Source organism: Nanorana parkeri, unplaced genomic scaffold (assembly GCF_000935625.1).
Source record: "Nanorana parkeri isolate BGI_ZX_2015 unplaced genomic scaffold, ASM93562v1 scaffold1195, whole genome shotgun sequence".
Classification (NCBI taxonomy): domain Eukaryota; kingdom Metazoa; phylum Chordata; class Amphibia; order Anura; family Dicroglossidae; genus Nanorana; species Nanorana parkeri.
This window is the reverse complement of record NW_017307463.1, coordinates 22,839-48,131: the sequence shown is the minus strand read 5'-3', so window position 1 is coordinate 48,131 and position 25,293 is coordinate 22,839. Positions and strand designations below refer to the sequence as shown.

The following is a 25,293-nucleotide window of genomic DNA, read 5'->3' as shown; positions in this document are numbered from 1 at the left end:
AAAAAAAGGTTAAATTTGACGTTAAATGAGCTAAAAAAAAACAAAAAAAACCTGTGTTTTAGTCTTATGTTAATTATCTGTCAAGTTTAAACTGTTGTTAGGAGCTTCCATGATATATTAAGTCTGTGAAGAATCTTCTGCTGGAGCTTAGTATGGAGTGAAGCCAAGCATATAATAAAAGAAAACTGGAGAGAGAAGCGCTGCAAACCAGAATGGAGCTGTACAATGCTTAGATGTAAGGGTACGGATGGGAGGGAACGAATGGTAAAGGTCCATTCGTTCCCTCCCACCCGTACCCTTACATCCAAGCATTGAACAGCTCCATTCTGGTTTCTGGTTTGCAGCTCTCTCCATTTTTCTTTGCTTCCTCAACCAGTCAGACACCCCGGTCCGAATGCTTCTGAAGCCGCTCACCTAACCAGCATACCCAACATTATTTTCAAAACACCCTCATAAATAGAGCTTTCCTTGTGGTCATCAGTAAACCAGTGAATTGTAATACAGATAACAAGAAGCTTAGATATACAAATATAAAGTGATACCTTAATGAAGTAAAGAATTTTCCAAGACACGTTTGTAGAGGCATCAGAATAAAAAGTACTGACATTCCAGCGAGACAGGAGGGCCCAATCTCTAACCAGAGAAGAATTGTAACTGCAATAGCCTGCAGGGGTCCAGCCCATAAAAAGTGCAAGAAGATGGTTACCTGATGATTGAAGAAAAAAAAGTTGGGATGTATAAACTTTACTAAAGAGTTGTGGATAACACCCAAACCTTGTATCAGTGTCACAAAGTCCTCAAGTTACTACACTATGCCAGTTTTATATTGAGCATTCCTTTGCCTGGCATTGTGTACAGTGACTTGCAAAAGTATCCCTCGCCCCCAAATAAAATTGATTTTTATTTGGATTACATGTAATAGACATACACAAAATAGTCCAAAATGGTGAAGTGAATTCAAGAAAATAACTTGTTTTTAAAAATGATAAAAAGCGGAAAAAGGTTTGCGCGCATATGTATTCACAACCCTTTGCTATTAAGCCCCTACATAAGATCTGGTGCAACCAACTACCTTTATAAGTCACATAATTAGTTAAATAAAGACCACCTGTGTGCAATCTAAGTGTCACATAATCTCAGTATATATACACCTGTTCTGAAAAACCCCAGAGTCTGCAACACCACTGAGCAAGGCGAAAACTTGCATGGAGCTCCAGACCAAGGGCAATTGATGGTTATTTTGTATTCCTTCCATTTGCGAATAATCGCTCCAACAGTTGTTCAACAGTCCTTCTCACCAAGCTTCTTGCTGATAGTCTTGTAGCCCATTCCAGCCTTTTGCAGGTCTACAATCTTGTCCCTAATGTCCTTTGACAGCTCTTTGGTCTTGCCCATGGGGGTGAGCTTTGAATGGAAGAAAGAGATTCTGTGGACAGGTGTCTTTTATATACATAACGAGTTGCCATTAGGAGCACCTTCTTAAATTGACAGGACTAATCTGTGTACCACATAGCCAGTCTGTGGGAGCCAGAATTATTGTTGGTTGGTAGGGGATCAAATACTTATTTTACTCTCTGAACTCCAGCTCCATAACATTTGTATCATGTGTTCTTTTCTGGATTTTTGGTTGATATTCTGTCTCTATCATTTAAAATACACCTATGATAAAAAATGACAGACCTTTTTTTTCTTTGTAAGTGGGCAAACTTCTGCAGGGAATCAAATAATTATTTTCCTTAATGTATACAATGTGGGCTTGAAAAGATATACAGGGATGTGCAAATGTGTTGCAACACCTGCCTCTACATAGAATTCTACATCTTTGAATATAAATAAAAATGTAATAATCATAGAAAATAAACTAAATAATATGTCAAATTAAAGGAAACTTAATGTAGATTTAAAATCTGAAAATAAATATCAACATTATTAGGTTTACTTTTTATTTTCCAAAGACTTTTACGATACAAAAAATTATAAACGCAGTGGACGCCCTCCATGTTCATCAAAAAGAGATAATAAAGTGCTTAAGAGACTTTGTTAAATAGGATGCTGATGTCACTGTAAGAAATGTCCTGCACATGCCCTAAGTTCCATTGCACATCTTTGTGCATGCCCACAGACCCGTTCTCAAGGTCAAAAGTAAACGCTTTTCAGGAAGTTACATCTATGGAACCATATTTGAACGGGCCAGCTGCCCACCTCCTTTGCTGATTGATTTTCAGCTATTCCTGTATCCTGACTTTATGTTCCAGGATGACAATGCCCTGGTCAGGATCCAGAGCACCCCCAGGTGGCGCTGGAGCCGGGTCCTGCAGTTCCTGTGCTCGCCTGCGGGTGTCTCCAGCAGCCAGGAACTGTAAGGAACCTGCAGCTCTGGTACTCACCTGCGGTTGTGCCCCAGCTGTGACTGATCATCCCATCACCTGGTGCTTCCTGGGAGGGTATTTAGGCCCTCCCTGCAGTCAGGAAGCTGGGTCAGTATTGTGTTGCTAAACCTGACTGATGCCCATGTCCTGAACCTTGCTTTCTATCTGAAAACCTGTCACCGACCCGGCTTGTTACCCGACCACTCTCCGTTGAATCCTGTTCCTGTACCACGCTGCCCTCCTGTTGACAACCCGGCTTGCACCTGACCACTCTTCTGGTATCCCGAGGCCTGCTGTACATCTGCAGGCCTGTTACCCCTCTTTGTTGGGTTTGTAGTTTTGTTGATGTGGAACCAATAAACTGTGCATATAACCCTATCCTGTGTGGGCATATTAATTTGGTCATCCTGTGTGGGTACCTGCATGTGGTGTGAGAACGCCTGTGCAGGGTACCCTGACAGCCCCTTGCCAACGAGCAAAGACTGTGAAGAACTGTAATAGAACCAGAGGTGTTTGTCATCTGGACTGGCTTGCCCAATCACCTGATTTGAACCCAATCGAAAACTTGTGGAGGAAACTAAGTCTGGAAATATCAAAGAAGCAGCCAAGAAATAAACAAGAATTAACTGAAAGTATAATTCATTGATGGCATTGGGTGATTTCTGTTGACTTAGTGAAAAAGCTAGTTTATACGATGCCCAAAAGGCGTGCGCTAGTGTGAAAAAATAAGGGCTATCCAATCAAGTATTAACATTTACTTTGTTTCAATAAGTGTATATATATGTCTGTTTTATTCATTATGTGCTGTTTCTTTATAAAATGTATCTGTAAAACGGATATGTTACATATTTCTCATAAACAAAAAATAAATGGGTTTTTCACACATATGCTTATTTTTTTATCTCATAATATCTTTAAAGTCATAAACTGATTAATCCTAAGGTCAGATTTGTAATTTAGATAACATTTCTTTTAATTTGGTATATCATTTAAATTATTTGCTATCACTGTTTTATCTGTTCAATTCTATTCAATTAGGCTGAGTTCCATGAAGAGGCAGGTGTTGTAAGACTGCTGCACACCTCTGTATACAAGACAAAATGTATTGCAGAGGAGGTAAGTATTGTAAAGAAAATTACACGTGCGTATGAGAGATACATAAAAGGTTACTGCCTCATAGTTGTCTTTATATTTAGTGGAACAGTAAAAGATAACTGTATTACCCTTTAATAATATAAAGTATATTATACTACTTTGCACAGGGCTGATGATGTTTATTGCCTTTAAATTCTGAACAGTATGTAGCCTTCTAATCATCTTGCCCCTTCAAAGAGACTTAAGAAGTTATATCCACCTATCTTCACAGTGCATTGATGGAGGAACCTTGCATTACATCCTGCTCAATTGATACAGTAAAGTATGTAGCCCCGGGCTAATCTCAGGAGTCGGGTAACCAATGACGGCAACCCGCAGATGCTGCAGTGCCGTCCGTCCGTTTTTTTACTACGGGCGGACGGCAAGAGGTTAAGAATTACAGCAGGCGCCTAACTTTTGGGGTTTTCTCTAGTTGTTGTCAAGGAGCAGATTAAAAAAATGCAGCTTTTTTTTTTTAGACGCTCAATTGAGCTGCTGACTCCTGGATTGGGCAGACTGGGTCCTGAATTCCATATGAATTTGTCCACCCCTGATACATCTCATAACAATCAGGCTGGTGACTCAACTGAGTGGTATATACCCAAAACTATTTCAAAATTATCAGACTAGACCTGGATGTAAATATTATAGGCAATTGTGATTACTGGGAGCCAACGCCTGAAAATAAATAAAGGTGCCTTGAAAGAGTGTTGTTATGGTTATTATGGCAGCATTTTTTTAATTAAGCTTGTCAGTACACGTACTTCAGAGCAAGGTTTAGACATCACTGAGGAGATTGGAACTGAACAACCATAGCATTTATCACACAATTTTTTGGCAGAACAAGTAGCATAGAGATTATTTTTATTTTTTCAAATATATGTTGCGTTATACAACGCAAGCAGTGTGGGGCCACATGTGAGTAAAATTACCTGATCAAACTTATTGACATCATTTGATAAGAGATTAACAATTTGCCCAGTAGTTGTTTTTCCCATGGCTGTATTACTGAGACGAAGGGCCTGAATAAAAAAAAAAAAAAATACAGAGGAATTACAGCAAGTAGACACCACAAAAGAATGGACACATTTATTTGATCTCGTGCATTGGTATCACTGCTGGAGTAGCATCACCATAAAGGTCAAGGGAAGACTGCAAACCTGCCTGAGCTTTCCAATTATAGACCTATAACAGGCACAAATTTACTACTCAAAAGTCTAGATTAACTTGTAGAAAATGTAGTTTATTAAAGACTGGTCATTAATGACAGCCTATATGAACTAGAAAGTGGACATACTTTTAATGGATACTAATCACCCTCTTTGAAGATGTTGGTTAGGAGCACAAAAACAATGCAACATTCTGGCTTCCACAAAATAAATAAAAAGTGAATAGGCAGTCCTAGTTAGACTAACATTCCTTCCTGTAGATAAATAGAAATCTTCTGAGCCACATTAACTGGTCCACTCTGCTGTCTTAAAGAGGGATCCCAATGCTGGTATTCTCATATGCACCTCCTCAACCAATTATTTGTGAGTGTAACATATACAGGTGAAACTCGAATAATTAGAATATCGTGCAAAGTTCATTTATTTCACTAATGCAACTTAAAAGGTGAAACTAATATATGAGATAGACTCATTACATGCAAAGCAAGATAATTCAAGCCGTGATTTGTCATAATTGTGATGATTATGGCTTACAGCTCATGAAAACCCCAAGAACCCAAATCCACAACCTCAAAAAAGTAGATTATTACATGCAATCAATAAAACAAGGATTGTACATTGAACAATATCGGACCTCTGAAAAGTACAAGCATGCATAAGTACTCAGTACTTGGTTTGGGCCCCTTTTGCAGCACTTACTGCAATTACTTTTGCACGATATTCTAATTATTCGAGTTTCACCTGTATGTAAATGTATGATGGAATGGGATATTCCATCATACATACACTTAGATAGGTGTAATCAGAAGAGGTTTCCATATTGGAAGATTCCCCTCAGCTCCTGCTCCAGTGACAACTCAAAAATTTGGGAGTTACCATCACTTTCTGTACCAGACACAATCGTCACTAGGACAAATAGAGAGAGTAAATCTTCTCGGCAGATTCTCAGACAGCAATAAAAAAGATGACAGAGGTTTACCCATTCTTCATTTTATTGACACCTGTTGGCTTTATATACTGTACACTTTTCTAACTACAAGCATAGTAGAAAACCATGCAGGTCCTTATCTCTGGCCAGAGGTGGGACTGTAGCCCCTTTGAAAAATACTTAGGTTAAAACAGGTTAAAAAGGGACATCTCCAGAACGAAGTGCTGGTTGCAAAAAGAAACAAAAAGAGTTTGTGTGCTGAAAAGAAGAGTTTCTATTTTGACTGGATCCTCTCTTTAAAAAACAACATGACCAAGGGCCTGTTCACACCACTTCCAGTGCGTTCCAGCAGCTAAGCATGCTGGAATGCAATGGATTGCATACTGTGAAAGCTCCGTGCGTTCTGGGGCGGGTGAGGGCGTGGAGGTGCATTCAAGTCAATTGCACCGCAGCCAAGCCCCCCCCTGCATCGCAATCACCCGCACCTTCACCGTATGCGATCCAGTGAGCTCCAGCACGGTTTGCTGCTGGAACGCACTGGAAGTGATGCAAACAGGCCCTAAAACCAACATAGGAATAAGTAAAACATCCATATATAGAAGAAAACAAGTAGACAATTACCAAATATCAAGAAACAAAGTAATAAGAGTTTGCTATGACAGCATGACCTATATTATGTAATGATATAAAAGAAAGTAATATACACTATAAAACAAGGTCACACTGCAGGGCACCTCACCTTTTTATAGATCATATGACACATTGCCACACGGAGTTTCATGCCAGCACGAAGCACATGATAGAAATAAATATGATGAAAGACTGCCAAGAGCAAGGTACATACAGACAAGGCTGCAGCATTTATATAAGCATTAGCCAGGGCGGCATCACTGGGATTGTCCATTTCAATATAACCCACAACATTACCAAGGAAAATTGGCTGAATCACTTTGACACTTTCCTAGGAGAAAAAAAGAAAACATTTTGTCCCAAATATTTTAGTATTGATTCAAACTGATTGAGAAAGTACAAAATAGAATAATTATCATAGCAAATCATATCAAATGAGACGGATGATACTACAGTCTAATCAGGGTTACATCTATCACAATGTTAACTAGTACAGTTATGAACACAAAAAAGCGCCAAAAAGGACTACTCCGCCAGTATGGACCAATATAAGCACAAGTGTAATCAGAAACAAGTCTGTTAAAAAATATATAAATAATAAAAAGCACGTGTGTAGAAAGGTCTGCAGGATGCTGCCCCCAAACCAGCCAGGGAGACCGCAAAATCTAGGGAAAAAAACACAAACAGGGGGCGCCTTTCCTGGTGCAGACAAATTTATTAAGATCAGGATCAAAGGTAGATAACAAACATACTCACAAAATTCAGCATGATAGTGATATAAAAAGTAAGTCCATGGACCCAATAGAAGTATGTTTGTTATCTACCTTTGATCCTGATCTTAATAAATTTGTCTGCACCAGGAAAGGCACCCCCTGTTTGTGTTTTTTTCCCACAATGTTAACTAGTGCTTAAAGACACAAGGTAGCATGCTGCAAGGTAAGATTTTTATACTTTGCAGCAGCCCTCTGCAAATAACAGCCTAGTGTGTAAATTATCATTTTGCCTGGAGTGTGGCTTTAAAGACTTGCTCCAGGAGGAAAAAAAACTCCCCCGTGCAGTGGGGCTGCCCCCACACTGCAAGGGTTAAATACTAATTTAGATCTAGGGTACCTGTGTAAAGGACTAATGCTTACCTAATCTCTGTTCCCCTAGCAGCCAACGCTCTTTTCATCTCTCCTACCGCTAATCTTGTTTAATCTTGCGCTTACCCAGGTCTTCATTTTGTCATTAAAATGTACAAGGTTAACACTTAGAATGTTTAAAACTGTTCTCCAGCCAAATATAGAAAAAATTAATGCATTTGTCATATGCTTCAACATTTCTAAGAAAACATCAAAGAGTTATATAGGAAGTGCAGCCAATTGTTTCTTTACCAGCAATATCATAAAAGAAAACATCTGAAATACAAAACAGACCACTTGAAGGAACCCTGTGCTGAGAGAAATATGGTGACTGCCATCCATGACCTCCTTCATAGCATGTTTGTTGTCCGTCTGTCTCTGCCTTCAATATTTTCTGAGTCACTGACCCAGAACAAATGTGCAACTAGTGACATCAGATGAAAAGTCAGAACTGCTGATCTACATATTTGTTCCAGGTAAGTACCGTATGTCTTTGGATCAACTGGACGCCACAGACAATATTGAACCAATTACTACGGACTAATACAGGGGGTCCCGAACTTTCTAAAACAAAGGCCCAGTTAACTGTCCTTCAGACTTTAAGGAGCCAGACTGTAGCAAGTGAGAGTAGAAAATGCCCGGTGTCAAGGGTAAACTGCCCAAGGATTGGTGGTCAGTGGGAGTAAAAATGACCTAGGGTTGGTGGTATGAGTAAAAAATGACCTAGCACATGTGGTCACTAGGAGGAGAAATAACGCACCAAATCAGTCAAGCAAAACAAATGGCAAACGCACTCATCAACTCAATATAGTGCGGTCCTAACTCTAACCTATGAGAGTCTCCATCTTGGAGCACATGCAGCAAAAGATAGAATTGGGTGCATCTTGCTTTAAAGCTGGTTATGAGTTGATGAGTGCATTTGCCATTTGTTTTGCTTGACTAATTTAGTGCAGTGACGCATGGGAGGTCTCAGCTGCCATTGTGATGTGCGGGGTCCCTTGTGTGTCCCTGTACCTTTAAGGGGGTTGGGCTGACTCCTGACAAACCTGCACCCAGTTCTATCTTTTGCTGCATGTGCTCCAAGATGGAGACTCATATAGGTTAGAGTTAGGACCGCACTATATAGAGGTGCCTTGACGAGGCAGTGCAGCTTTCACATATTCTGCAGAAGACGTGTATCTAAAACCTCTGCTTTTAACCTTAGCCGTTAGACATGCTTTTTTCATGCTGGCTGGTGAGTGTGCTGGGGAAATGTTTGCTGTTGTAGAGAGAGCAATAGAGCTCCATTGATGGCTTCAGCGGGGGAAATGATGCCCTGTTGTTGGTGTCAGTGGGAGGAATTGTGCCCCAGGGCAGCCATCGGGGGGTACAGTCGATACTCATGTAAGGGGCCCGGGCAGCCTGGGGGGCCCGCCCGGGTCCCTTACATGTCTATTGGCCGACAGTGAAGGGCGAGGAGGCCTGGCCCTAGCAGCACAGGACCCCAGCATTGCCGCTCCAGCGGCTTTGAGACAAGCTAGGGCCCCATCAGCGACGCTGCTCGTCTGATGTCGGACTGGCCGGAAGTGACGTGACGTCACATCTGGCCGGTCCGGCGGCAGACAAGGCCATGTGTGTGGCTGCCCTGTAGTGCCCCATCAATGGTGACAGTGGGTGGAATAGTACCCCATCATATGTGTCAGTGGGATGAATAGTGCACCATTGTTGGTGTCATTGGGAAGACTTATAATCACTCTGCCTGATAAAGGGACCCCGCATGTTCCTGAAATGTTGCTCTATTTTTGTGAAATGATAAACTAAAACAGGAAAAACACCAAGAGTAAATACTTTGACTGTAGGCACTGTATTGATTATTTTTATTGCAGGGAAACTTTTTTTTTCATTCAATTCTCTGTAATCCACTGCATCCACACCCCAAAGAGCATCCTACAGAGAAAGCAGAAGAGTAGGAGTGTACTTACTAAAGCCTGTGCTATGTTTTTTCTTCCTGCATCACCAATCACATATAAAATTCTAAAGCTGGATGGAATCTAATGTATGGCCGTGAAAACATTTTTTTGTATGTGAGAGGCAGCAAAGAGCATGTTGCAGTATCACAAGCAGGTGTATTCTTAGACCACTAGATTATCATCAATAGAAAGCGGGTGGCCTAGTAAGAAAACTTACTTTTAAGAAAGCCTTACAATAAAACAGAGAACATTTACTTACAGAAAATGCACTACAATCCCCTGTAAAATGTATCTCAAAATCTTTATAGGCTATACCTTGAACCACATTTTACTGCAGCAATGATCCAAAAATTTAAATCTGGTTCACCAAGAAAAACAAAGACTCTAGAAGTAATTTGGAAATGTTCATTAAAACAGAGCTTAAAGAGTGTCTTTGTTATTTCACTTCCATGGATGTGATTCTAAGCTGAATAGGCTATTGTTTTACAAGGTAAACTCCCTAACGACATTGCCAATTTTTCCTCTGAAAAAAGGAAAGATACATGGGAGATGCCACTGAATGCTTGGTTTCATAGCTTTTACCAAATTATATATATATAAAAATGTGTGTGTGTGTGTGTGTGTGTGTGTATAGTAGGTACTGGATCAATGACTCATTAGTAATTGTGAGGGAATAGTGAGGGAAAGGTTAACAGCACCAAAGCATATGCCTTCGAAAAAAATTCAGTATTGGCATCTCCCACATTTCTTTGCGACAAGTTCTCTTTAGTAATATGTCCTCATATCATTCCTGTAATAAACCCTTTCACTGCTGGACCATCTTTCCCATTTTCACATACATGCTTGACTTTGACATTGACTAAAGACCCCCAAATCGATATTTTTTTCTGAAAGTGCAGGATCTACAGAATACGAAGATGGTAGACTCAATATTTTATGTCACATAGTATTCGTGCAACTGTTCATAGCATCTATTTTTTTCAGCAAAATTCATGTTTTTACTACAAACGCAATATAATATGCACATTTTACATTAAATATAAAAGACAAAACTTTTTAAATTTTAAACCCTGTAAATCTAGGTTTCAAAGTCTGTGCACAATTACCAAAAAACTATGATACCCAACACCAGAAAAAAAAAAACCTTTACAGCATTTCACATTAGAGCTAAATGTATTTTTATATAGTTTATTTTCATTTTTTTTAACTAAAAGCTAAACTATAAGGGGGTTATTCAAGTAGGAGCCAAAGGATCCAGCCATAGCTTTGGCTGATCCTCCTGCTGTCTTTGGTTCGACTGAACTGAAGGGCTTCAGCGGCCAAAGGGCTGCTGTACAGGCTTATCACTATAGCCCGAAACAGCAGCCGCAGGCGGCCGAGCGGCTCATCCAAGCCGAAGGCATATGCTTCGGCTCGACTGAGCCGAAGTGACACCCGAAGCGGGGCGAGTGGCCTGCCGAAGGCCGGCCTTTTGCCCCTCAAATGGCAGCTGGGTGAAGCCAGCTGTGATCTCAAGGCTGGCACCGCCCAGTTGTACTGACAGATCAGCGTACCCAAATGACCTGGGGACGCTGTCCGGTCAGTTGTTATTGGTCATTAAACAATAACAACTGGGCGGAGCCGGCCGTGATGTCACGGCCGGCTCCCCCCAGTTGTTATTCATTGGCCGCGGCCTGCTAGAAGACTCTAGCTGGTTCTGTCCATTAGGAAACAGTTGGGCGGAGCTAGCTGTCACTGCTAGTTTTAATTTTTTTTTTTTTTAAATCTTTCTTTTTTATTTTTATTATTAATTGACATTTAAAAAAATATTTTTCAACTTTTTTTAACTCTTTATTGATTTGCAATTTTTTTTAAACCTTTTTTCATTTTTTTTCTCTTCACTCTTTTCCCTGATTTTCTATTCTGCTCGGTACCTCGCAGGTACCAAGCAGAATAGCCGAGCTGAATGCAGCTCGGCGGCATTCAGCTATTCACTCACTGCTGTTCGATCCCTACGTGAATAGGGGTGAACGACAGCGGGTGAGCTGCCGAAGCTTTGGCTCAGCCAATCCAGATGTTGGCTGAGTCGACGTCCTTCTGCACTTGCTCTGCATGTTCGGCTGACCGAAGTACGGCTGATTTCAGCCGTACTGAGCCATAGTGAATATCCGAACGTTGTTCGGCTCACTTCACTGCGGCCGGGTTATTCACTCAGCTGCCTTCGGCAGCTGTGTGAATAACCCCCTAAGTTTTTTTAACAATACCCACTTTGATGCATTCCAAGTATTAACTGCTGGTTAAGTCTAGGGGTAGTGAATTAAGCTGTACAATGTTCTATATTCATCTCCTCTTAAAACAATCCCGCCAGCTGTCAAACTCTGGTGTTAGTACATTCAATGCAGGATCAATAGTTCTGCATTGTATGTGAAGGACGATGAGAGCCTGCTCACAACCCAGAGCATCAGGCAGGAGAGTGAAAGAAACCTGCCGGCGAGAGGTGAAGGTTTACCATTACAGCTTATTCCTCTACCCCCAGATGAGCAGTTAACTCTGGCAGTGCAGGAGGAGCACTGCAATGGTATTTATTTTTATTTTTTTACTAAAATCTCATAGTTTAGCTTTACAGCAAAACTCCAGACAAAAACAAGATAAAAATGAATATCTCATTAAAACATGAAATGATGTCATGAATTCATGTCTGATTTCCCCAAAAGTACTTCTTATCTGCTGATTGATGTCCTACTTGCTTTGAGCCCAGGTCATGTTGGACCCAACCCAGCCTGTTACTGCCTCTATCGCTCACATTCCAGCTCTGCTGTACAGGGACTGCAAGAGTCTGATAACAGGTCAAATACTGGTACTTACACTGCCTGCTTTTAAAAATATATTGTTTGATGTATTAATGATTACTAATCAATAATACATCAAAAAATATATTTTATCTTATGCATTAATTTGTGTCTTTTTTATATTTTCATAGAGTTTAGCTTTAACTTTATTACTGTGACACGAAAGCTGAGAAGCCCCTATTTGAAAGCACAGGTACTCTTTATGCATTGTTTCAAGGGTCTATTATACCCCTGAAAACTTCTCAGCTTCCAACTCATGAAGATCGGGAACAAAGCGTTCCTGAGCTGCAGCTCAGTTGTCCCGTTCCGCCCTGATACGAAGTGTGTGAATGCAGAAATGCTAAGGGCTGAATATTTCTTGGGACGTTTATCACTGAACAGATCAATAAGTGGAACTTTACCAATCCCCTGCTGCTCTCCATCTTGATCCTTGCTCCAGCAGACCAGCAGGCCTGGGTTTCTTAGAGGACATAGGTAGGTGGACCATATGTAAGGGGGTCAAACTACTTGCCAGCATGTTGAAATGATCAGGTGGCTGTACACTTGAAAAAAGCTGGCTGTCAAATTTTAAAAGATGCTAATGTCTGCTTTAATGGCCATGAGCTTGCTGTCAGCCATTGACCGCCTTGCTGTAATAGTTATGGCAGTAAACAAGTTAAAAATATTCATGGCATTCCTAGAAAATCTGGGGTAACAATAAAATAACGTTAAAATCGATTTTCTGCAGATCAGGTAAAAATAACATGAATGTGAACTCATCAAAACATCAGCAGCTTTGCCATTGATAAAGCCATACCTCAATGAAAGTAAAAAATCCTAAAACGGAGTAAGATTTCCAGTGGCAACGTATAATTGCTTTGGTTAAGCGTGGGGCTCGGCCTTCCTTCTGTGCTTTTTGTAATTCTTCATCCCAGTACCTTTAAAAAGGAATGACATGTATAAAATGTACTATTCAGCCCAGCCCCCTTTTTCAGCCACTCACCTCTCACTTGCCAGATAGAAGGACCTGACCATCACATCCTGAAGTGAAGATTTGGGCAGAGTCTCCCATATCCTCAGAGTCTCCAAGAAGAGTCTGTTTGTATGTATAAAATGTACAGTACTCAAAAATATCATTTCATTTTGGAATATTTTCTCTAAACTCTTATCAACTGCTGATATTTTGCAGCACTTCATGGAGGTGGGAGAGCATTTTCTCTGAAGTAGCAGTAGAGTCTTGTGCTGTGTGAGCCATCAAGAAATGCAGGTTTGGAATTAAATTGATACCTTTTATTGGCCAACTTAAGTCATTAAAGTTTCAAGCTCTCATGACTTTGGGCCCTTATTCAAGTATTAGAATGTCTGAAGAAGGGATGGCTTAGCTTGCATCTTAATTAAATTAAGTCAGCCAATAAAGATTATCACTTAAACTCTGCAGTGAGTTCTCATCAGTGACAGGAACAATAGTGCAACTTGGTCGCTGGGCTCTAAAGAAGTGAGTTGAGACTTTACAATCCTTGCACTGCTTCTCATTTAGATTTACCAACAAAATTGTGCAATAAGTGTGCCAGTTACGCAGCCTGAGATTATATGTGCCAACATTGCCTCACTGGCTGATCTGCAGTAAAAAACCTAGTACCCCTTGTTATGTAGGCATACATGACACTTCTGGGTAATTGCCAGTCCCGAGTTCGACCACACAGGCAATGTGATATTAAATCCTCATATATTTTTAATGAAATCAATGCTACAATATGTTTCCTATCCTCCTCCATCCTCTGCCTGTGTTCCATGGAGTCGCTCCCTGTGCACGCTCCTGTGTTAGGACTACAGAATTATGTAAGAATGCAGCCTGCCTGATATTTACAGGACTGCCTAGTTTTGATTGGCAGCGTCTCCAGTGTGCTGGTGCTGTGAACGGCTCATTCACATCAAGGTTTTTTGTTTGTTTTTTTTCCAACAAGCTTTATGTCCTATGTATATGCAATAGCCTATAAACCATGTAATGTTTATGATGGCATCAGTCTTTTTTTTTTTTACAAGCATTATGCTTAATGTGTACAGATTGTGGAGCAATGTAATGTTTACATTGCTGCAGTCTTTTTATATTAACAAGTTTTGTGTATGCTTCTTAAAAAAGCATATTGCTCTACAATCTATACACGTTAAACATAATGCTTGTGAAAAAAAAAAAAGGCTGAAGCCATCATAAACATTACACTGCTTCAATGGCTATTACATATACATAAGACCAGGGGCGTAACTAGAAATCACAGGGCCCCATAGCAAAGTTTTGTATGGGGCCCCGTGATTCCTAGTTATGCCACTTGCAGAGCCCACCTGATATACAAAACAGCCCACCCGAGAGTAACCCTGCAGAGCCCACCATAGACTCTCTATAGTGGGCTCTGCTGGGTCTCAGATGGGCTGCACACCTCTTACCTGTCAGCGCTGTCCGACTCCGTGGTCGCCGGGTCGCCGCCTCCTCTTCCGTCCCCGGGCCCTGCCTCCTCTTCTATTGACTGGCCCGCCACCTCTTAGGTTGCTGGCCAGTGATGTAAGAGGAGGCGGGTTTGCTCTTAGGCGGGCCCCGCCTCCTCCTTCACTGCGAATGCTGGCCACTTCTGCCGTAGCTGCTGGCTGTCACTGACATAGCTCTGCAGCGGCTGTGAGGGGAAACGCCACTGCTGAGCTGTGTCAGTGACAGCCAGCACCCTTACATGCCATAGCGACCCAGAGGGATGGCCTGGCCGGGCCCCATAGCGGCCGCCTAGGTGGCTATGGCGATTGTTACGCCACTGCATAAGACATAAAGCTTGTTGGATAAAAAAAAACTCAATGTGAATGAGAGATCTCAGCCGAGAGCGGTCCTGTACACGTTGGGCAGGCTGCATTCTTACATAATTCTGTAGTCCTAACACAGGAGCGTGCACAGGGAGCGACTCCATGGAACACAGAGGGAGGATGCCGGCACTTGCAGAACGGAAGTTCCCCCCAGCATTCTTAACTTTGAAGATTTAAAAAAACAACAACAGCAGCCCTAGGGTCTGAAGCAAGCATGGATAACAGTAACAAACATATTGTAGCATTGATTATTTAAAAATATGTGAGGGTTTAATATCACTTTAACCTTTGCAGTGGGGCTACACCTGCACTGCAAGGGTTAAGTGTTCCTTCTTGTCTAGGGACGAAAATAAAGAATATATACTCACCTGATCCTCGGTCTTAACTGGCTGCTAGACTGGTCCCCGTAGCCTCCTCTGCCCCGCGCTTCATCGGTCCAAGGACCCGTGACATCATCACATCTAATTCAAGTCCATTGAACACGAGGATGCCAAGAGACATACCACAGCCGGAGCGGCGGAGGAGAGAGGAAAGTGGTCACTGCCACAGGACTGAGGATCAGGTGAGTATATCTGCTTTATTTTTCACCCGTAGACCAAAATGATCACCTAACCCTTGCAGTAGCCCCACTGCAAGGGTAAATTTGTTAATTCGATAAAAATTCCATCCTGCTTCATTGATTTTTTTTTTTGGTCGAACAAAATTCTACTGGTGTATGGCCAGCTTTATTTGAATATTTGTAAAAGAAATTAAAAAGAATGAGCATGACAGACACCTGGCATTTGCACAATGGGAAGTGGCAATGGCAGCCTACACGCTTCTGTCAGGAAAGGTTTCCTTTAAAAGACCAGAATTTCAGAAGCAGCACATTTCTTAAAAATGGAGGCTGCTTTATGACACACAAATCCTTCAACTCTGAAGTACTGTATATACAAATAATCTTTTCCTGAGTTTCCTAATGAAGGAAATGTGCTCCTGTGATAGCAGTCTAACCGCATATCATGACTCCAGACTTGTCAACAAGTACAAGAGGAAGTGTATAAGCTCTGTGACAGCCAGCCCTTGATTTAATAGAACTAGCAGACAGCAGTCCGGCTTCTTTCCAAGATTATACTGAGATATGGTGGTTTATTCACCCAGCAAACAGTAATAATGATGGAAACAATGAGGAGTCCTGAGCAACCAATAGGATTTCAGTGTACTACAGTAAAGTTCTGAATGGCTGCTTTTGCTTAATGGATATTGCCTTAAAAGGAGAACTATGGGGGTCAGTGTTTTTCCCCATAGTTCTCCTAAGGGTAACGGGAGGACACAAACTAGCGTCCTCCCGTCACCCTAAGCTCAGTATACCACGAGCTACAGCTCGCAGTATACTGAGACGCCGCAGCCGGGACGGATCCCGACATTACTGTCGAGATCCACCCAGCTGCGGGATTGACAGCTGGCTCTGCCTATCTAGAGGCAGAGCCAGCTGTGCCCGCCCCCTCCCCGTCCGTTCCGCCAGTCAGTGCTGGAGGATCGGAGCGGAGAGGGGGAATCCCTGCAGGGAGCCGTGAGTGACAGTCACGGTTCTCTGCAGGGATAGATCGAGAAGTGAGCGAGCGATGCTATGTGTTCGCTTACTTCCCGATCTACTGAGCCGACCTGTGACAGATTCATTGTCACAGGTTGGCTACAACTATGAGGCTGAGTGAAAATCACTCGCCTCATAGTTCTCCTTTAAGGGTATCTGTGGGCAAAAACTAAGAATAAATATGTATTTGTATATTGCATTTCCGTAGGTTCTATCCTACTCCTATAGCCATATTGATCTAGAAGTTTGTAAATGTACCTATTGACGATGCCCATAGAATGTACTGCCTCAATGCACTGACAATTCACTCAGCCCTGTAAATATGCACTTTCTTGTGTTACCACTCTAACAAAGTCTGAACTACAACATAACATGTGAACTTCCCACAATGTACCATCATCATTGCTTGCTGGAAGCAATCCATGATGGGATATGTAGTCTGGAGAAATCGAGATTACATCACATCAAGCAGCAGAGAAAGAGATGCAAAGCACACTAGGAATCCAAGAAGTTGAAAAAGAAGGCAGCATTCACTATATAAAAGGATTGTTTTCAAGTAAACTTTGATTACATTAGCAAAAGCAACTCTAGTATGTATTCCTATTACAATGTTGAAGGAAATGTTGTCTTTTCAGTGTTTTTAAAGTGACTATGGAAAAGATACTGTATTAGGATGATATGTTGATATTTTGGAAGTATTGTTTTTATGTACTGTATAATTTGTAAAAATATTTGTACATGGGGGAAGCTGTGTTACCTGCGTTCGATGTATTATCTGCTACACCATGATTGTAGCGGTGCTACTTAGATATATGATTAAATGATAATTACATTATCATTAACCACTTCAGTACAGGCATGTTATACTAACTTCATTACCAGGCCATTTTTTTTAGTTTTCAGTGCTGTGAAAGTATGACAAATCTAATATAATTATGTGTCGATATATAAAAGCTAAATATTTAATGCTGAACTCCAGGCACAGAAATTTCCACTTGCATATATTCCTCAACAGCCACAAAGTATCTAAATCTACTTTATGTGCGCCAAATGCCTTTGGAAACCCGATTATAACCTTCTAAAAGTAGCAGTGAGATCATTACTGTTCTGCATGTAGCCTGTACAGAGTGTAGAGCTCTGGGAGGGTCCCAGCAGACCCCACCCACTACAGGCTGCCTACAGAAAACTACAGGAGGGGGTGGAGATGAGACCAGTCACCTAGCCCACAAAGAGATAGCAGAAGTGACTGGTCTTTGTTACAGGAAGAGGCAAAGTTTCACCCTGGATCTGGAGAAATACACAAAGCTTGCCAAGATTCACATAAGTGATAATACACATTACGGTTTTATTTGCATGTCCCGGAGTACAGCTTTAATAACAGCTATACATTGACTAGTTAATCTAACCTACTTCAACCAGTTCAAAATGCAGCACATTTTAAAATGTTTTTATTCCCGGCCAAGACAGGAATAGTGCATGAATGACAACCCATTATAGTTATTGTGGTCAAACTGTTCTGCCATTTTTTTGCTTTTGTTCTTATATAAATGATAAAGACAGACTAAGCTTCAACATTCTGTTATAGAAGACAAGAAGCCTCTTACCGCTGGAGCTCTTCTCCAAGCCTCTCTGAGCTGTCTTCTGGCAGCACTTTATACATGTCATCTTCTTCAAGCTTCCGTTTGTGACCAATAAGAAATAAAGAATTCAACCAGCTTTAAAGAAAAATGTAAAAAAATATTTATTATTATGTTTGCTATATAATATGCATATAGTATACAAGTGGCATACATACATATCAAATACGTATCCTAGGTGTTTTTAAGAGGCACTCACTACTATAAAACAGAAAATATTTAAAAATGATTGCTAGATATGTCCTATAACTCATTTTAAAGAAGAACGTCTGGCACAAATTGTATTAACTCTTGCAGTGGGACTCCCCCCACACTGCAAGGGTTAACTGATCGTTTTACCAAGGTCAAAAAGAAAATTCGGAGCCAGCCTCTCTCCTCCTCCACTGCAGTAACAGTATGTCCCTCCACATCCTCATGTCCAATACACAGTGTAATGGATGTGATGTCTCAGGGTCCTTAGACCGCTGCAGTGGAGGGAGAGACACTTTTTTTTTTTTTCCCCTTTGGCAAGAACGAGCAGTTAACCCTGGGGTAGCCCCCAGGGTTATTAAAATTTGTGTCTGGACTACTTCTTTAAAGTTACTACAAAATTTAAACCACATGTGGCAATAAAGGATTACATCACATAAGAATGTTTGCTTCATACCAAAACTGATGCAAAGATGCCCACAGAGAAACCATCTTCACAGCTGCTTAAAGCTTCATCAGCAGTTACTCGATAGGGGTTGAATTTTTACAATCAAAAAGGTTGCTCACTTTGCAGGGGAAGTTGCAGTTTTGCAAGGAAATTGTTCCTTAGTTCAGTGAATAAGGTGAAGCTCGACTGACATCCATCATCCAATCATGTGCAAGCAAAAACACTGTTTTATTTTTTTTTCCCCCCACACATGATTGGGTATTCTTTACAAAAGGAATGTTTGCCACATTCACTAAGCAAAGGGAAAATCCCCTTGCAAAGTGAACAACCTATTTGCCTTTAGTAAATTAGCCCCAAACATTAGATGAAAAAAACCGACCACGCGAAGATGAAGTTTGTATTAGGCATAAAACAGCCTGAAATGTCACATGTGCCTATAGATAAAATGTATAACATATTTGGCTATAGTGTGTTTGGTTCCAGTAGCCAGATCTGTTAGCATACTGCCAGAATGTATGTATTCCCTTCCTACAAGATTACAGAGTAAGGGCTCATACTCGTGGGTATCACATGCATATTTGACTGTTTTTTGAGCTTTGGCATAGGTAAAACACCACGTGTGTCAATATTTCTGATGTTCAAATACATTTGTGTAGACATAAATTGCTTATTAGAGCACCAGCATAGCTATGCGGCGTTCAAAACATCTGCAGTAAATTTTCTGGGCTCTTGGCTGCGCCGACACTTGATGCAAGACAATACGAATGATAAATAAACACCCTGAAAATGCACACAAAGCGTTTTTTTGGTTGTTTTTTTTTTACTATCTGTGAATCCTAGTATATCCCCAGTCCTTGGCTTTGCCTGGCCCAGGCGTTGCTATCAAAAAGCATTTTAAATAATGCTTAAAACCGGTTTAAGCTATATTTGCATTGAGCAGCTTTTTTTTTTTTTTTTTTTTTTTTTTTTTTAAGCAAGCCTGTAAGTATGAGCCCTTTGAGTTCTTGTAATAACTGCCTGGCACAACTCAACAGAAAGTGTAATTTGAGGTCAACAACTAATCCACACCAGCCTTGGCACCATTCTCAGTAAATAGAGAGCCAGGCTTTCTTCTTTTACTGACAACGTAGGTGTTTTACCGAGGCCATTCACCTCTGGCTCGAAACATTCACAGGGCAAACAAAATGGCTTGTTTATATCTACTGATGACAGAAGGTATGCTGGAATGGGCAGACCATAGACTTGCTCCTGTTGCATTTCCTTACAGGCGGTAACCAAACAGATATACTGTAAGCTCTCACTTTAGTGCACATTATCCATATGCTCTACTTTTAATGGACATTACTCTAGACCAGCCTTTCTCAACCAGGGTGCCTCCTAGCCTTGTCTGGGGTGCCTTTACATTTTTGCACAGTGTCATGCATTTCGATGGTGCAGGCGAGCCAGGCACTAGAACCATAGAAGTAGGCACTAGTACCATACAGGTTTCCCCCACACATTCAGAAGAGGCCAGAATGCTTCTTCCATCCAGTCCTGCTCCACCTCCCACTTTCTGCCATAGCTGCTCTGTGGTGAAGATTTTAAGGTAGGACTCTGATGTTATGTGGAAAACTGAGGACTCTGATGTGAAGGGGGGTTCCTGATGTGAAATAATTTCCTGATATGAAGAGGGGGGCTTTAAATGGGAAGGGGGCTCCTGATAGGAAGGGGCCTCATGTGAAAGGGGGAGCTATGATGTCATTTTGTATTTGTTTTTTGCATGGGGTCAAGCCTTAAAATCCATACCAGACCCCTATCTGGGATAAATGGCCTGTATAGATTAAAGGCAGGAATTACACATCATTTTTTTTAGATTTACCATTCTTTTTTTTACTGTTTAGACTTTAGTGCCTTGATATTTTGCCCACTTTTAAAGAGTGCTGTGACTGAAAAAGGCTGCGAAACGCTGTTCTAGACTCATCTAAACTGGCATTTGTTCTCCTTTTAATGCATATTACCCTAGTCCCCTCCAAACTGGTATATGCTCTACATATAATGCACATTATGGGTAGACCCATCAAAAACTGGTATATGCTCACCTTTTAATGCACATTATGGGTAAACCTGTCCAAACTGGTTTATGCTCTCATTTTAATGCACATTACTCTAGATCCATCCAAACTGCTGTATGTTCTCCTTTTAATGAACATTACTCTAGGCCCATCCAAACTAGTGTATGTTCTCCTTTTAATGCACATTACTCTAGACCCATCCAAACTGCTGTATGTTCTCCTTTTAATGCACATTATCTGTAGACCTACCTAAACTGGTATATGTTCTCCTTTTAATGCACATTACTCTAGATCCATCCAAACTGCTGTATGTTCTCCTTTTAATGAACATTATCTGTAGACCTACCTAGACTGGTATATGCTCGCTTTTTAATGCACATTATGGGTAAACCCATCCAAACTGGTAGATGCTCTGCTTTTAATGCACATTACTCTAGACCCATCCAAACTGGCAGATGCTCTGCTTTTAATGCACATTACCCTTGACCCATCCAAACTGTATATGCTCGCTCTTTAATGCACATTACTCTAGAACCATCCAAACTGGTATATGCTCTGCTTTTAATGCACATTACCCTAGACCCATCCAAACTGGTATATGCTCTCCTACCTGTGACAGTCATTGTCACAGGTCGGCTAGAACTATGAGGATGAGTGAAAAGCACTCTCCTCATAGTTCTCCTTTAAGTCTGCTGGTAATCAAATTCCAAGAATACAAGTTGCCTGGCTGTCACACATCCTCTGCCCTCAAAACTTTAATAGTCGCTGACCTGGCACACACTACAAAATGGGTAGTTAGGGTAACGGTAGAGCTCCTGTTTTGCATACTTGTTCTGAGCCATTGTTTTGGAAAGTATTGGAGTCGAAAAAACAGTATGACAGCCTGGCTACTAGCATTTGTAGAAGGTAATGGCAAGCTGTGTATTTCACTTTTGACAAGTGTTCTTTCAAACTAGGCAATAAGTACCTAGCAATATAACCAGCAATCATCTCTTGAAAGGGTCCTGCCTTGCAAGCTTCTCTACCAAAGCGCTGGGTGAGCACAATTTTCCTGAAACATTTTTAAAAACACTTAAAAAACAGTTACTAAAGAAATGGGCAATGTCCAAGTGTGAAAGTCATTTTGTGCCAAGTTACTATTTGCACACACAACAATGCTGCCAGCTTGAACATGTCCTTTCCTTAGCTTTTTTGTGGTCAGCTAATAGAAAAAATAAATTCCCGCCAATGTGGAAAGGAAGGATGAAAAAAGTGAAAGTAACAATTGTTAGATTTGTCATAGCGCCTATCTCTGCGCTCACTGTTGTAGAGATTTCCTGTCACTCAGGTCTACCCTTCACACTAGTACACATGCTAAAACACTGTGGGCTAGTGTGCTGAGCGAGGTCCAGGAAAGGTGGGGGTGTGATTCGCTATTTCAGTATATTACTCTGCTTACATTTTCTTTAAACTGTATTGGGAGTGTACAAAGTGTATACTTCATTGAGATCTCTGCATAGCAGCATACTGTGCTGTGTACAGTTCCATGGCCGCTAGTGTGATCCAGTGCACTGCAAAAAAATGCAGCATGAGCCCTTACTGTCCTTGGAGGCACTAGTCACAACAAGAAATGAGGAGAACATCCCCTGAGAGTGGTCCTAACTTTTCTACACTGTATCTAATACATATAGTAAACCAAATCCCAAAACGATCAGTAAGAGCTCATTCACACCATTAGTGGTGAATTGTGTTTTTCAGCAACTGATCAATGCCAGTCACCAACAATTTTTCTTTATGTACCCCTCTCACACCACAACGTGGGTGTGATGTACGGTGTGAAAAAATGCAGACGGGCTAGTATCAATGCCAATCTTAACTGTTCTGTCAGAGTCAGGCATACTCCTCCAGCGCCACTCTATTAGAGCTTAAAGGAGAACTATGAGGTGTGATTTCCACTCATCCTCATACTGTAATTAGAGCCGACCGCTGACAAAGAAGCTGTCACGGGTCGGCTCTATTGATCAGAAAGTGAGCAGAAACATGCACCGATCCGCTCACTTCCCGATCGTCTCCCTGCATGAGTGGTGACTGTCAGTGGAGGAACAAATGGGGGAGGGGGCGGGCACAGCTGGCTCTGCCTCTAGATAGGCAGAGCCAGCTGTCACTCACGCAGCTGGTGGATCTCGACAATATTGTTGGGATCCGTCTCGGCTGCGGATCTCTCAGTATATCGCTGGCAATAGCTCACTACATACTGAGCTTTGGGTCACGGGAGGAGGTTAGTATATGTCCTCCCGTGACCCTAAAGAGAACTATGGGGAAAAACACTTACCCCATAGTTCTCTTTTAAGGACCTGTGTTGACATGCTTTGGCAGGTGCATTTTCTGCAGATGGCTTCTTTCTAACTTTCATTTGACCAGTTTCATGTAGGTTATGCATTCTCATAGACTTTTTTTGAGAACGCAAAACTTGAAGCAAAAAAAAAAAGCCCTATTTACACAGGCCCTTAATGTGATGCGCAGTCATAAGCGTGTGGGAACACGCTGTAAAACGCCCAGGTGTGAACCAGGCCTAATAATCTGACTGTACAATCTTTAGGTCTACAAAAATTAATTGTAAATGTAATATTAGGACATAGCTAAACTATGCAATCAATTTGTATCCAGTCAGGCAGGTCCTTGCACTAGATAGATGTTGGTAGATCAGGTAGAAAGTGTATGATAAACTGAATGGCGGCCACAAACATATTTGATTAATTCATAACATTGAATCAATACATTCAATTGATCATCCAAAATGACTAACTGATCAAACTGTATAAAATCACAAACCAAAGACCCTCCATTTGGTCGATTTAGTGAGCTCTTAATCAATTTAGATACTGCCAAGTCATTTGGCCATGGTGGAATTTTTTTTTTGATGAAAGGAATATTTGCCTGCGTGCCTGGAGACCCGATCATAATTTAGCTTGATTAACCCCTTAGTGACACAGCTTTAAAAAATGTTTTCGTTCCTGGAGACTGGAGCAATTTTGCCATTTTTGCTATGTGTTTGTTTAACCATATTTTCCCATCTTCCTCATGCATTGCACCTACACATATTATATACGGGGGGGTTTTTAAAGGAAAAAATTAGCTTTAATTTGATGCGACATATGCATATATGAATTCTTATTTTTTATATAAAATTTAAAAAAAATGTTTCAGTTTTTGCAATAATAATGTGTACATAATTAGGGTAGCTAACAAAAAGTAATTCATAATAAATCCTTCTATTTGTTCTGATTTATAGGGTATATCATGTCTGGGATTTCAAATTATTTGGGCGTTATAGGTCACAAAATACAAGAAGCGAAATGCAATTTTAGTGTAGAACAATTTAATTTAAGAATGTGGTATGGTCTCCTATCTTTAATAGCCTCCTCGGCAATATATTTTCTTATAATTTTTTTTATTAAACTTTTTTTTTTTAAAACGTCTTTCCTTTTTTTAAATTTTTTTAAAAACTTTTTATTTTTAAAGTTTATTTTTTAAACTAGGGAGCACTTAGGGTTTTTTTTATTCATTTATTTAAAGGGGCTTTGATACATCGTATCTCTGAGTAGAATACAATATTCTTCTTAGAGATACTTTGTATCACTTTTGTAAAACACAGCAGGCTCGCAGATTCAAAACACAGTGGGGGGAATTTATCATAGCTATTGCGAGTGTTTGAACTTGCACGGAATATATTTGATGCACTTTGCGTCAGATTTATGATGCTAGGGTAATGGTGTTCATAAGAAGGTTTAATAAACTCCAGTAAAGAAGACTTGTAACTCCAGGCAAAAAGCTTAACTGTTGTTTCTTGAAGAAGTGGTCATGGGGACTTCTTATGTTGTGATTGTTTTGTTAGGTGATGCTCCAGTTTCAGACATCCACAGGACAAACGCAGATGAAAACAGGTGCAAAAAACATGAAATTGAAAAAGTAGTGCAAGCTCTGGTCAAAACAGGTGCAGTTGGAAAAGTATTGCAAGCTCTGGGACACTTGTTAAAAGATAGATTTGCCCATAAAAAAAATGATCCAAGAGGCTAAAACTGTCGCAATTGCTTTGATAAATTCCCCCCAGTGAGTTGCTGCCGGCTCTGTGACTGTCACAGCTCTGCGATCACAGCGATCAGCTATCTCTGTGATCACAAGACTGTAACTCTCTAATCTGATGTAAAGGGGCCAGCCTCGGACCCCATCAATGGCAGTAACTCAATGAGCGCTGGTCCCTTCATGATCAGCGCTCATTGCACCGCATGATGGGATTATCCCGTCACCGGTCGTTAACAAACTGAACGATCATGACGGGATAATCCCGTCATCAGTCAGGAAGGGATTAAATGATCATTTTTGGTAGGTATTTTAGATTTCTGACTGATATTGATATTTTCAGATGAACAGATCAGAAGTGTTGAATATCGTCTCTATTGCAATA

At 40.9% G+C, this 25,293-nt stretch overlaps 1 protein-coding gene across 1 annotated transcript in view; it reads right to left on the bottom strand.

The window, feature by feature from the left end:
* The window catches only part of ABCC4 (ATP binding cassette subfamily C member 4), a 211,660-nt gene extending 188,934 nt beyond the window's left edge, over positions 1–22,726 (bottom strand). The window contains exons 1-7 of the mRNA XM_018568481.1: positions 22,638–22,726; positions 21,817–21,900; positions 18,129–18,239; positions 12,925–13,045; positions 6,340–6,561; positions 4,436–4,525; positions 543–706 (exon numbers count right to left, since the gene is read on the bottom strand). Of these exons, the coding sequence (XP_018423983.1) occupies positions 543–706; positions 4,436–4,525; positions 6,340–6,561; positions 12,925–13,045; positions 18,129–18,239; positions 21,817–21,900; positions 22,638–22,726 (881 nt within the window). The remainder of the gene's footprint in view (positions 1–542; positions 707–4,435; positions 4,526–6,339; positions 6,562–12,924; positions 13,046–18,128; positions 18,240–21,816; positions 21,901–22,637) is intronic.
* Between the last annotated feature and the right edge of the window lie 2,567 nt (positions 22,727–25,293).